The following is a 14,882-nucleotide window of genomic DNA, read 5'->3' on the forward strand; positions in this document are numbered from 1 at the left end:
CCCAACACTATAATGCCAGCATTTCTGAGGTATGACTGCACCTTAAGGGAGAAAAACGGGGGAAAACATTAGTGTATGTTTTGAGCCTGGTGAGACAAGAAGACAGACTCATCATTAAATATAAATAGCATAAAACTTACCAATTTTGTTGTGTGGCAAGGTGCTGAGTCCTGTTGAAAAATGCTGTTTTGGAAGTCCGTGTGGTGATCCCTAATAACGGGTTTCAGGCACTCCTCCAAGATAGCAGTGTAGGTTTCTGCATTCACCGTTCCGTTAATAAACTTAATTCGCCCCACCCCTTTGCTTGTTATACATCCCCATACCATCTGACCGTCGCGGAACTTTACAGTCGGTGTTATGCAGTCAGGAATTTTCTCTTCTGACGTATCGCTTCCCATCCGAGCCATGCAGGTTGAATTTCAATTCGTCAGAAAAGATGACGGTGTCCCATTGCTCTTTTGTCCATGAAACATGCGTTTTAGCCCAAGCAAGATGCTTCTTCCTCATTTGTTGGGTCAACAAAGGCTTTTTCTTGGGCTGATAGGCTTGCAGACCATTCCAAAAGCCGTCTTTGGAGAGTTCGTGCACTTGTTTCGACACCAGAACTATCTCAAAACCCAGTTTTAGATCAGGAGCACTAGCATGGCGATTACAAAGGCATAGCCGTTTCAAATATCGATCTTGGAAAGGCGTAGTCACTAGTCACTCTCTTACGGCCTGATACAGGTCTTCTCTTCATATCACCGGTGTCACGCTTTAATTTCAGCATCCGGGATAATGTTGACTGGTGGTATTCTATTTTATCAGTGATAGCACGAGTAGAAAGCCATTCCTGGGACAGAGCAACAGCTACACTTTTTTTTCTTGGGGTCAACTGAACATATGGAGTCATGCTTATACTTCCGCAAAACAGGACACTAATGAGCGTGTATACCCTTCCAACGCCGTATTTATAGAAATGGCTGATGCAATACCTTGTAATTACTGTTTGATGCAAAAGAAGCGTTATCTGACGCAATACCTTTGCTTTGCGACAAACAAAATTATTGTAATCAAACAATATCTTATAGGTTTCACTACAAATGCTACTTTTTTTTAAGGTGGTGTAGTTTTTTTGTCCGCCACTGTTGCTCTTAGCCCATGACCAGTTACCACCATGGCCTGCAGAGCTAGAGTGTGTCCAGGCGCGAGTTAGCAAGGTTCGGACAGTGATGAGGAGGTGACCCCGTGCAGGTGAAAGACGCACAGAGATCACCAGGGTCAAAGTGGACCTTGCGAGGTGTGGCTGTCCCATCGACATCCTTGACAGGTGTGACCTACAGGCATGCGACAACGTGGCGACCAACAGTAACGTCAACAGTGGTGAGTCATCCACGAGGGCATTTATCCCATACTACCCCAACCTGTCACAACAGATCGGTAGAATCCTAAAATCACATGGGATAAAGTGCATCCAACTCCCAGGCAAGAAACTGCGTTCTCTCATTTCCAACGTGAAAACACCTGTCCCCACCCTTTTGCAGAGCGGTTTGGTCTATCGCATCTCTTGCCGTGACTGCACTAGCTGCTACTTTGGAGAGACTGGACGTCGACTCGAGAAACGTCTCTCAGAACATAAAAAGGGTGATCCGTTTGGCAGATGTGGAACACTCAGCTATTGCCGAGCATGTCTGGACAACCCACCACGACATTGATCCGCACCGCGATGTCGTGGTTGTGGACAGGTCCCACCATTACCTACGGCGCACCTGGTTGGAATCGTTAAACATAAAATGCTCGGATACCTCTTTGAACAGGAACAGTGGTTGTCAAGTTAACCCCATCACAGAAGCAATGATTCTGTCCATAGACAAAACGCTGGCCGCGTCACCACCATACGTCACAGCCACAAACTTCAACCTCAAACAATTAGCCACGCGCCTCACGCACCAATTTGGCAGTGCACATCTCCATTCTAACTGTCATTTAATATATTTTCTATTTAACTGAAGAAGGCTGTCTACTCAGCCGAAAGCTCTTTTGTATATTAACCGTTCTTTGTATATATGTTCTAGTATTAAACCGCTCTGAGAAATTATAATTTTTCATTTCAATAATATGAATCCGGAGCGCATAGGCCTCTTTCACCATAATGTGACAAGAGAACCCTGAAGTGAATCGCCTGTTTGAAACACAGGTCCACATCGTTACGGCACACGCAGGCCCTCAATGAGACAACTGGAACACATGTTCTGTACAATAAGGTCACTACGGTCTTGCAGCCGTCCACAAGAGACACCGACCAATGTCAGACCGTTTAGCTTGGTGCAAGGCCCGCCATTCTTGGACTGAAGACCAATGAACACATGTGTTTTATGGCGACGAGTCAAGGTACACGGTCTACAAGACTCACAGTCTGTGAGTCTTGTAGACCGTGTACCCTGAGTGTGGCTAATGTACGGAGAAAACTGCCTGCTGAACTGTATCATGCCGAGAATGAAGTTTGGCAGAACCAGCTTGATGATCTGGGACTGTTTTTCATGTTTTGGCCTGGGACTATTGGTTGTTTTGAACAAAACCTTGAGTGCTAAGGTCTGTCTAGCCGTCCTGGACAACAATGTGTTATCTAGGTTGTGGTAGCACCAGAGGTGTATTGCTAAAAAAAACAGTACCGAAACGCTCGTCATAAAAAAAATAGTACCGGTACGCTCGTTCTCCAGAAGACTATATGATAATGCCGCATTGACTGTACAATAACTGAATCAGACTTCAGACTTACGGTTCATAGAACAACCAGTTCTAGCGTTCAGCTCATGAAGAATCAAAATGCAGCGTTCGCACGCATCACAGTATATCTCATTCGTTGGGTCTTTTTATCTAACCCATTGTACTTTAGTAATAAACGTTCAAGTTTCGTTGTGAAATTAATATTTTTGTTTTTAAATAAATTTTTAAAGAAATCTATTAATTTTAAAGATTACTATTAATATATATTTTTAGTAGCAATGGGTAAAATAGCTATTTCTCCCTCCCCTTTGATTATGCCATTGTTTCATAATATTAGGTGTATAAATTTAATGATTTTCTATTATGAAATTTAGAAAAAAGTACCGGAACGTCGTTCCGGTGTGTTCCGGCCCGAATACACCACTGGTAGCTCGTCGGGTAAGACCTATATCCGTATCATCAGGATAACGCTTCATATCATACTGCTCGTGTTGTGACGGACATGTGCATCGAAAAGTTGGACTGGCCAGTGTAGAACTCTGATCTAATTCCTATAGAAAAGTTCTGCTATGAATTGCATTATCGGGTGCGTATGAAGAGAAACTGGCCAAAAAAAAAATAGAGCTGAACTGGTTGCCGCTTTGAAGGGCGAATGGCGTAAAATATCGAAGGGAAAAAAAAAAAAAAAAACAGTGGCGAACATTCCACGAAGACTGGAAGCTGTCATAAAGGCTAAAAGTTTTTCAGCACACATTGTTAGTTTTCGTGTAAATGAAGGCTATATTTGTAAATATGCAGGTGTCTGGATATTAAGAGTACTTGCAACAGTCGACAGCCTTTATCGCTATATTAGCTACTTTAAAAATAAAGTGTATCTTTAGCTTAACTAAACATGTAAGTTGCAGAATTCTTATAATTTTTTGTTATAAGAAACATTTGTTAGGGACATAAAAATTTGAAGCAGACTTTAAAATTAAATCAGTACAGTAGTTAGTATAATTTCTGGCATCGGTATTCTTCAGTAAATCATATTGGATTTTTATATTTATGGATATTAAAAAGAAATGGATTTTAAGCACTGTTGTTTTATAAGGCGGTAACAGTGCTTAAAATTCATTTCCATTAACGGAAGCGCTTAGATAAATCATGTCCTTTATTTGAATCGCTGAGAGGTGGAAAATGAAGTTTAACATTGACAAATGTAAAGTACTACACATGGGAAACAGCAACCCCAGAGCAACGTATCAACTCTGTGGTACTACACTGACAGTGGTAGAGAATGAAAGGGACTTGGGGGGTGGTTGTGCAGGCAGATATGAAGTTCTCTGAGCAGTGCAGACGGGCTGCAAGTGTAGCTCATGCAGTATTGTCAATGATATACAGGAATTTTTCCAGCAGGCATAAGGAGGTGATTATTCCATTGTATAAGGCAATGGTCAGGCCACACCTAGAGTACTGTATACAGGTCTGGAGGCCTCATTTCAAGAAGGATGTAGAGCTGCTGGAACGAGTACAGAGAAGGGCAACAAGATTAGTGAATGGAACAAAGGGGTGCTCTTACGAAGAAAGGCTTAAGTTTTGCAAATTACAGTGTCTGGAGACTAAGCACCAGCGAGGTGATCTGATAGAGGTGTATAAAGCCTTGAATGGTTTAAGCATGCTCAATGCTGATGGGATTCTTCCTCTAGCTCAGAAAAATCACCTGAGAGGGCATAAATTCAAATTGAGGAAAGACAGATGTAGGATAGACGTGAGGAAGTTTGCCTTTAGCCAGCGGGTGGTTGGTTGGTGGAACAGACTTCCATCCCTTGTGGTGGAGGTTGATAGCCTAAATAAGTTTAAGGCTCAGCTGGACAGGTATTTGGAACGAACAGAGGGGTGAAGTGGAAGTGGGTTTTTTTTTTTTTTTTTTTTTTTGGCTGATGCTGCATAAGCTTGCTTTCTTGCATCAAATGCCTCTACTAATGCTAATGCTAATGTGCAGTGTTCCCAGATGATTCTAAAACAGCAAAATCTTTTGCTAAATTCTTTGTTAGGGCATGCCAGTTTTGCAGAATACAGTACTCCATTTCGATCATATATTTATTATTATTATTATTAATAATATCAATTTATTTTCCGAAGAAATGTCCCTTTACAGCTATGCAGCTAGAGGACATGAGTTACATACAGAGATAATACATAAAATACAGACAAATACATTGTATACAGAGCCAGATACAATATACGGCCTTAAACAACCACTGGTGAAGATACAAAAACATAAAGTTACAACAAATAAAAGTGCATACGGATACATCGGAGCGTGAATAGTGCGGCATCACAGAGAGTCCACCTAGAACATGACTAAGGAATACATGTCTGCAAGAATGGAAGCTCTGTATGTTCTGTCCTTGCAAAGTTTCTCAACGTCTATGGCTAATCTATTAAATATCTGGAAGGAGTTGTGTGGAAACATGTTGTCCAGGGAGGACATGCTATGCAGCTTCGATCTGTATAGGGAGGTGTTGGACTGGCATCTTCTCCTGTCGGACGGTCTGGCGATGATATCCCATATATCGGGTGACTTCAGTTTTCCGGATAGAAGCTGAGAGAGGGTAAGAAGGTTCCTAGAGATGATGAGATACCTCCAAGGAAGCGTATTAAGATTGGTGACCAGAACAGATTTTGAGATTGTAGGTGTTAGCCCGGCAACCCTATTTAGCCATTTCAAGATCCAGAATTCCAAGGAGAGGAACCTGGCTTGGTATGATGAGGGTGCTGAGGACCATATAGTCGAGGCATATAATGGAATTGGGAAAATGCAACGAAGAATGTATTTGATGATAAGGTCCTGGTTATGGAGGTTGGAGATCTCTTGTTTTACTGCCCATAAAGCCGAATATGTTTTCGTTCGAGTGGCATTAAAGTGAGGCAAGAAGGTGAGGTCTTTGTCCCAGATGATACCCAAATCTTTATGTTGGGTGATGACTTTTTTAACTGGAGAGTTCGCTATAATGATGTTCACATCGTTGGTATTTTTTTTTCTTGGTGATAGAGAGTTGTGCAGTTTTCTCTTTATTAATGGAGAGTCCAATCGCGTGAATGTAGTTTTCCAGTTCATGTAGCTGTCGGTTGGAGCTCACGGTAATAGACTGGAGAGACTTGGGGCATTTTGTGATGATGATGAACTTAATATCATCTGCGTAGGTGGTAAAATTAGTACGGTTTGATAGGAAGGGTTCTAAAGATGCGGCGAAGAGGGAGGCAGAGAGAACGCCCCCTTGTGGGAGCCCTCTGGAGCAGAGAATGTGGTGATAATGGTTTTGATTTCTGATCCATAGGGTCCTGGACTGAAGGAGTTTCCTAAGGAGAACTAGGATGTTACCAGAGATTTTGAAGTAGTTGCACAGTATGGTACATAATGCATGGGTGGACAGATTGTCAAAGGCCGCCTTAATGTCGAGGAACACAATATCCAGTTGCTTAAGGTACTTTCAATTCTGAACAGTGTGTCCAAGAGGTTGGTGATCGTGGAACGTCCAGGTAGAACACTATGGAGGTATGGAGGTTTGTGGATGAACATGTTATGGGTGAGATCAGGAAGTATGGCTTTTTCCAAGATTTTGAGGAAAGTGCATCCTACGGAAATTGGTCTGTAGTCATTAGGCGATTTTGGGTTAGACTTTTTTGGAACGGGAGAAACATAATATGTGTTCCAGATAGCAGGGTACACTCCTGTTACGAGGACGGAATTGAATGCATCAAGCAAGAGGTCAATGATATATACACTACATATTTTAATCATGAAAATAGGGAATCCATCCGGGCCAGTGGTAGACTTGTTGGGAAGACTGTTGATGACCTCAGTAAGGCGTTCCTTTGTGATGGCAATTTTATCCAGTGATGTCTGGTTAGCTGGTGGATTAACTCGAATAAAGGGGTTTGGAGCAGATAGGGGCTTAGTTGCGAGCGAGTTGGCCCATGCGTGGAAGATGTCAGTGGTCATGGGGGACTGTTGGTTCTTGTTGGTGAAGATTCTTTTCCCAAGTTTCATTCTGTGTGCAATCCAGTCGTTCTGCGCCTTCCTCCGAATGCGTAGGAAGCGTGCCCGATGTTTTTTATAGAGTTGGTAGTCGGCTAGATCCCGTGTTCTTTGCCACTTCCTGTATAGTTTCTGTTTGATGATGAAGGCGAGTTTTGCGTCGCTGGTAAACCAGTTCTTGGTTCTGGGAGACAGGCGTACAGATTTGGAGGCCCCTTCACAGTTCACAGGCGATGTCTTTTAACAAGTTAGCTAAATTGGTAAGTGTTTTATCAGGGTGGCTAGCAGCAATTTTTGTCCAGTCTGTAGCTTTTAGTCTTTGTAGGATAATTTGAGGTTGCATATATTTTAATGAGAAGATCTTGAGTTGGGATTCTTTATGGTCATGTTCAAGTTGTCGGGGAGAGCATAGGCTTTCACTATCAAAGGAAATTGGGAGGTGATCTGACGCAAAATAGTGAGCCAGAAGGAGCAATCGCGTACTAGGGGCGATTTTGGCATGTATATTATCTGTGATGAACACCGTATATTAAGCTATATGATTCAGTGTTCATCTATGTTAAAACAGTACCAGACAATACTCTGACAATTTCTTATGCCTTGTGATACTTTTCGAATCGAAGTTGGGTGATTTTGTCGAGGGCAGTTTAAATAACAGCAAACATAACTTACTAAGAAGAGTCCACTAGGAAGTTCGTTTGAAAGTTAATGCACTCGTCCCAGTGATTCCTTCTTAATCAATAAGATGATCTTTGATTTAAAAACTTCTGCCATTTATTATTTATTTTTAAGCGTTTTCCCTATATATTTTATAACATTTTGGAATTTACAGATCGAGTATGATTTATTACTTTTGCCTATTTTGTATCTGTGGAGTTTGGTGATTTTATCAGTGGCACGATTAATTTCGGCCAGTTAAGTCTCAATTCCGACTGAAAAGCGTCTGTCAAATTTGTTGTTTATCTGCTCTCTCTCTCTCTCTCTCTCTCTGAGAAATGATAACTATTTCTGAATAGTCGCCTTATTGACTGTATCTATTAAATGATAACTAAATATACTGTTATACCACTTGAATGTATTTTAAAATGAATTTATTAAAGTGTTACCACGTAAATCTACACTTAAAATATTGGCAACGTTTCGAAGTTCTACTGAACCCTTTCATGTAAGGTGCAGTAGAATCTCGAAACTTTGCGAATAGTTTAAGTGTAGAATGATGTGGCAACACTTCAGTAAATACATTCACATGGTATAAGTGTACGTTATTTTTTTTGACTGATGCTACATAAGCTTGCTTTCTTGCATCATTTGCCAATGCTAATAACATACTGTATGTGTAACAAATCATTGATTACTGCAACTCATATTTTATACTGCTATCAACTTCCAGTTTCCATTTTATATTACTATCATTCATACAAAAATTATAAGGTCCCCTCTGATAGACAAATTAAAAAGTTTATTTTTCATTCTTAATTTTAACTACAGAAAATATACATATACAGCAGTTGAAGTGGAATTACATGGATTTATTACCGTGAACCTGATAGGATATTCATCCATCTCAAAAAATTAATTTAATCATTCCACAGAAACACACAACATGAATCGGGTGCCAGTGCTTAGGTTTCACACTTAAGTTCTACATGAGACTTTTAATACCAAGAAACACTCCTAAAGCACTACTTTTAGATTTAACTTTCAGAAGATACTACTGAACAAGAAACGTGAATATATTCATCTCAAAAATGAGTGGAGGTCGTTTAATTTGGTTTAATTTTTTTTAATATCAGCTTGAAATATTTCCATTTGGGCATTATGACGACATTATTACGATTCAAAGATAGGTTACAAAATAAATTAGTCTAGAAATCTGTGTAAACAGTAAATGTCAGGATTCTATATAGTAGAACACTCACGTAGAAAAAATACGTAAGTCGGAGGGAAATTTTAGGTTCATTGTGTGTAAAATTACAATGAATACGAACAATCTATTTGACAAAATTAATGCTTAGTTCGGATTTTTTAATTTATAAATTAATTCAGATCGCTTTGAATTTTTTTTTCAGCATTTAGAAATATTTAACTACCTTCACGATCTATTTAAAATAGTTAATTTATTAATATGTAATTTTTAATATTATATAATTTAAGTATTTTAATTTATAATGGGTTAAAATATATTTAAATTTTCAATTTTAGACTGTATTAAACTGATCGTTCCCCAAAAAAAATTTTAGAATTTTAAAGTTAAATTTTCTTTTATTTTTATTTCTTTTCTTTTATTATTATTATTATTATTATTATTTTATTTATTTATATATATTTTTTTGATTTAGAGAAACATTTACCGGAACAATATTCAGTAAAACAGTTGCAACATAGTTTTACTAAATTTCTTTTCCCATTTTTGAGATATTTTTTTTTTTAACTTAATTACAGATTTGAAATTACATGCATTATTATCGAAATTAGAGTTGACATCGAAAAAAGCAACAACACATCGGAAAAATTTTCAGTGGTAACCTTTGGAAATTTAATATCAAAGAGGCAAATATTCTCGAGGTAAAAAATTAAAAGGTGACAGAGGAAGAGAAAAAGAATTATTGCTATTTAATGGAAAAATAAATTACATTTTGCTCATTGCTCTATAAATTATCTAATAATGTTTGGTCAGTTGGTCAAAATGACTTCAGGAACTGGTTAATATGCTTCCTTGTGGTGTAAATTCTGAAAATATAGACATTAGTATTCTTCTCCAGCAGTATCTTCTCCTTCCATAGAATCAACACCAACTTCTTCATAATCTTTTTCCAGAGCAGCCAGATCTTCACGCGCTTCTGAAAACTCTCCTTCCTCCATACCTTCTCCTACATACCAGTGAACGAAAGCCCGTTTGGCATACATCAGATCAAATTTATGATCTAAACGGGCCCAAGCTTCTGCGATGGCAGTCGTGTTGGACAACATGCAAACTGCTCTTTGTACTTTGGCGAGATCACCTCCAGGAACAACTGTGGGAGGTTGGTAGTTGATACCCACCTGGAAGATATGAGATACAAGTTATCATACATTTCTTAGTTCTAGATTAATATCGTTTCACACTGTCCATTTTTACTTTGAACACATAGTTGATAATTAAGACTACAACTAAGTAAACTAATAAATAATTAAAATAACATAAATATTAAAGTAAAATGGGAAATTTACTTTAATTTTATTAATAAGTAAAATTTATTGATAAAATTAAACGATAATAATCAAGCTCACACTTTTTCCTTTAAAAAATTAGAATTCTATAGTAAGAAACTACAAAATCCAGACCAGTGAACAGTTACAACCACAAAACTAATAAGCGAAGTTTTAAAATTCATCTTTGAAATTCAATCATTGATTTCAGAATTATTTCTGAATTCATCTTTTGAATCTGTCGTGGATTAACGAATCACAAAGATAAATTCAGAAGCGTCGAGACATTAGTTTTGCAATTGGAACTCTTTAGAATTAGGAATTTTGCAGTTTCATGCTATAACATTCTGATAAAGTAATTTTTTAAGCGGAAAAGTTTGAGTATTTTATTTACTTATTTTATTATATTGAGTATTTAGTAATTGAGTATTTTATTATAATAATTGCCATGTAAATGTCTTTTTCAAATCACATTATAATTTAATTAATAACACCACTCTGCATGGTTTTCAATGTTTTCAGTCATTTGTTTCTTGACCCTGAGAGTGCCACGCAGCAGTGTTTTATCAGTGGGAGCTCAGTTTATTTTTGAGGTTATCGTGTCATACTTGTGTTGAAAATTCAGTAAAATATCTTCACCGAAGTGTTTGACCAATCCAAACTTATTTTGTTATATTTGTGAAAGTTATATAGTCCTCAAGCAAAGATAAGATATTACACAAATTGGGGGGGGGGGGGGATAGATGTGCATTATGTTTATTTTGGAGTGAAACTCGGTGACCAAGGCAAATAATGGGCACCACACAAAGTTTGCCGAATCTGCGTTGAAGCATTGAGATTGTGGAAAAATGGTTAAAAGAAGCCTATGCCATTTGTAATTCCCATGATCTGGCGGTGCCTACAAACCACTGTGATGACTGTTACTTTTGCTTAGTTAATGTAAAGGAACACAATGCAAAGAGTAAGAAGGGAATTGTATCTTAATGTTCCATCTGCTTAGACCAGTCCCACATGGAGATAACCTCCCAATTCCATGATCTCCACTTATATTGGCGTATATAGCAGCAGAGAGTGCTGAAAGTGAAGCTTCTGAAGATGAAACTGAGGTCTACACGCCTGGAGGCTTTGAGTCTAGTCCTAAACTGTTTTCACAGCATGAACTCAGTGATCTGGTAAGAGACTTACATTTACCAAAGGAACAGAATTCCTTGATTCTCGACTTAAGCTAAAAAAATCTTCTAGCACATAGGATGTTTTTCTTGTGGTAGATACACAGAGAACGAGAACTAGTCCCCTACTTTTCTGAAGACGATTCTGTGTTTCTTGCAGTAATATAAATTACTTAATGAACTATTTAGGAATTAGTTACAGTCCTACACAATGGAGACTTCTTTTTTTTTTTTTGACTCATCAAAGAGAAATTTCAAAGGTGTGTTGCCCCACAATGGAAATAAATATGGGTTAATTCCGGTAGCTCACTCTGTGCATTTGAAAGAAACATATGAGAACTCGAAAAAGTTGTTGACAAATGTTAAGTATGAAGAACATGGTTGGTTGGTCTATGCTGACTTTAAAGTGATAGGCATGTTACTTGGACAACAATCTGGCTACATAAAAATGCCTTATTTTTTGTTTGAGTGGGACAGTTGAGCAAGGAGTAAGTACTGGGATGTTAAGGTCTGGCCAAAGAGGGGCAGTTGGTTGCCTGGATCAAAGAACATAGTTCATGAACCACTGGCAGACCCCAAACCGTCCTCTTCCACCCATGCACATCAAAATGAGTTTGTGAAAGCTTTACCTCAGGAAGGTTCCTACTTCAACTACCTTTGCATTAAATTCCCATCGATCACCCAATAAAAACTAAAACAAGGTATTTTTGTTGGCTGCTGAAGAGTGACTGTAAAGTAGAAGGATCTGCAAGAAAATCAAAGAAACGAAAATTTGACCCATCGTAGATCAGTTTTTAAAATGAGAGGTGAGCCTTTAGTGGACTTTTTATACTGCACTGTTTAATTGTGTTTTCAACATGTATTTAAATATAAATGTAGTTTTGTTATAATTTTAGTGCATAAATTCTGCCAAAATTAATAAAAATTTGTGAAAAATCAACTTTTCTTTCGTGATTTTTGAAGAAACCTGACTTGATGGAAACAAACTTGAGTTATTTTTGAAATCAGCATTAGAAAAGGATTCAGAAATACCCTTTTCTGAGAAAACATCAGTGAATTATTTTCAAAATGCAGAGTAATGTAATACTATTTAATTTAATGATATTCAACTTTCATTGGTATTCAATTCAGAGAGAGTGAGTGCAAATTTACCTGATATATTTTATTTTATTTATTTATTTTATTCCCCTTCGGCCATTCTGCCCTTTATCTATCTGTGAGGAGACAGATAAGGGACAGAATGGATAGACAAACCCTCAAAAAATTATAAGATGTTCCATTCGGTATCCATTTCATTTTCCCAGTTACTATAGGAATCCAAAAAAACAAAAAATATTAAATTCGAAGATCATGGGATTACGTAACCAATCCACTTGTTGGGTAACACCGAATCAAAAAGTAACAAATATATCTTGATAAATAAAAATATGGTATTTCCTAACACCACATATTCATTTACGAAGAACAAGTACGAGTTGCCTCTTCTAACAGTATAGGACTTTTCTGTGGCATGTCCATTATTTGTAATATAAAAAAAAAAATCATGTAATAAGAATTAAATTTCATATCCTTTTTAATAGTGTGATTTATGTTCTGTTGTTGCCCTTGGCATTTACTGTTTCAAAGAAGTTCGATACAATCTTGCTTTAACTCAATCAGCATTTCTCTCTCTCTCTCTCTCTCTCTCTCTCTCTCTCTCTCTCTCTCTCTCTCTCGTTTGAGAGCAAGCTTTCTTACCTGGCTGCTGTGTTTCACCGATTTTTTTTCAAGGAAATGTTTTAGAATATGTTTAATGTTTGGACTGTTGATAATGGTTTCATTAACCCGATATACAAGACGCCTCTGAAAGTATAGCTAGATTAAATACAAAAAATAAGACAGCCGAGAACAAAATAATTGGACGTTTGATTGTCACTTTCTTATAAATAAATTAAAGATTCCTACCTTGAAGCCAGTGGGACACCAATCAACAAACTGAATTGTCCTTTTAGTCTTAATGGTCGCAATGGCTGCATTCACATCTTTAGGCACTACATCACCTCGGTAGAGCAGACAAACAGCCATATATTTTCCATGTCGAGGATCGCATTTCACCATCTGATTGGCTGGTTCGAAGCATGCATTCGTGATCTCGGCTACTGTCAATTGCTCGTGATAGGCTTTTTCTGCTGAGATGACAGGAGCATAGGTTGCTAGAGGAAAGTGGATTCTAGAAAAAATAGAGAGAAGAGGCTAAGGAAGACATTAAGAACAAGATTTACATGGTAAGTCAAGTTTATAAAGTAAACAAATTTTCTGCTTAAATTCCTAGATGACTATCGACGTCAGTGGAGTTTGTTGCATAATGCTGCCAAACTTTAAAGCGGAGCTGTACAGCCACTTTTTCAGGTGGCCGAGAATAAGTACTTCTTTCTTCTAAACCAGTCAGAATAGGTGTTCAACTAGCTTAGGTCGTACAATCTACGAAAAATAAACTAACCTGTCTTTTTCATTTATTTCTTGTATTTTAGTTATTCAAAAGTAGAGAAATTTTTTTTACCAAAAAAATCGAAGTCCAATTTCTCTTTCTTCCAAACTTTCGACCAATCGGCAAAACGTGAAGTTATCCTCGATAATACGACATCCTTTATAGAATTATACAGTTCTTTTAAATGACGGAATGCATTAAATACTTAGAAAAAAAGTTGGTGCTTTCAGTTTCTTTATTTCCCATAGTGAATCTAAACATGAAAACGTGTTGAAATCTATAGCACTGAGTACTGGGGATGGTTGGAAGACTGGGAAGTGATAAACTTATCGACAACGGTTTTGAATTCCTGTAGGCCGAAATTTTTAGGATATACATATAACATAAGTAGAGGAAGTAAAAAAAGAGAGCATTACTTTAGCGAGTTTGGAGTGAAACTATGCATGGGCGTCGAACTGGATGTTACACGTGTTCTAATCGGATTAGAAGATGTGGGTACATGCGACTAAGGGGCTTGGAAGCCTGAGCGGGTAGCAGAGTGGTTATAATCATTCTTCTACTGATTCCCGATTGAAAAGCCTCAGTTCGAATACTTTCAATGATGCTAGGAATTTATGTTTTTTTTTTTTTTTTTTTTTTTTTCGCTCTCTGGCTAAATTAGCCAGTCTCAGACGTGGATAGCAATGTACCCCCCCCCCCCCCCAAAGTTTGAGTTTTTCGTCCAGCAAAACAGATAAATTGATCAGAGAACATATTCAATGCACGGAAATAATACACACGATGGGTAGATAAGATGGCTCTTAGGTAGTTCTAATATAATATATATTTTTTAAACTGCATTTGAACTAGATACAAAATGCCATTTCTGAAGAAAAGAACAGTGATCGCGGTAATATCTGTATAAAAAGCATGCAGCAGAACTGAACGTCTGCGTTATAGAGAGTGGAGTGAAGTGGGTTTGTTTGCGAGAGGGGATTATTGATTACTCTACTTTTGAGGTTAAGGATTTTTGGAAAGTTGGAATGCATCCATCACGATGAGAGAAAAATATTCCGCGATAAGAGAGATTTCAGAGTTGCGCAGAGTATTTGGGTAACGAAGAAGTGACATCTGGGATATGCTTGTGCTTTTTAGGAAGTAAGTTTATTTCAAAAGATATCTGCACTTATCTAAATGTTTGGGCATTATTGAGGAGCAGCACAGGCGAAGTTTTTTTTTTTGCCTATGAGCTGGATAAAAAAAAAAAAAAACCATGCAATGGGATCGACTAATTTAACCACGTTATTTAAAAAAGCCAACAAAAATTCCCCGCGTCATTGACAGGATT

At 37.7% G+C, this 14,882-nt stretch overlaps 1 protein-coding gene across 1 annotated transcript in view; it reads right to left on the reverse strand.

Moving 5' to 3' along the window:
* Window positions 1-9,221: 9,221 nt before the first annotated feature.
* Window positions 9,222-14,882, reverse strand: part of LOC150079475 (tubulin alpha-1A chain) — a 41,477-nt gene continuing 35,816 nt past the window's right edge. The window contains exons 5-6 of the mRNA XM_090383482.1: window positions 13,033-13,297; window positions 9,222-9,772 (exon numbers count right to left, since the gene is read on the reverse strand). Coding sequence (XP_090239608.1) covers window positions 9,476-9,772; window positions 13,033-13,297 — 562 coding nt within the window. The 3' untranslated portion in view covers window positions 9,222-9,475. The remainder of the gene's footprint in view (window positions 9,773-13,032; window positions 13,298-14,882) is intronic.

Source organism: Mastigoproctus giganteus, chromosome 10, assembly GCF_048544385.1.
Source record: "Mastigoproctus giganteus isolate SK-2022 chromosome 10, ASM4854438v1, whole genome shotgun sequence".
NCBI lineage: Eukaryota > Metazoa > Arthropoda > Arachnida > Uropygi > Thelyphonidae > Mastigoproctus > Mastigoproctus giganteus.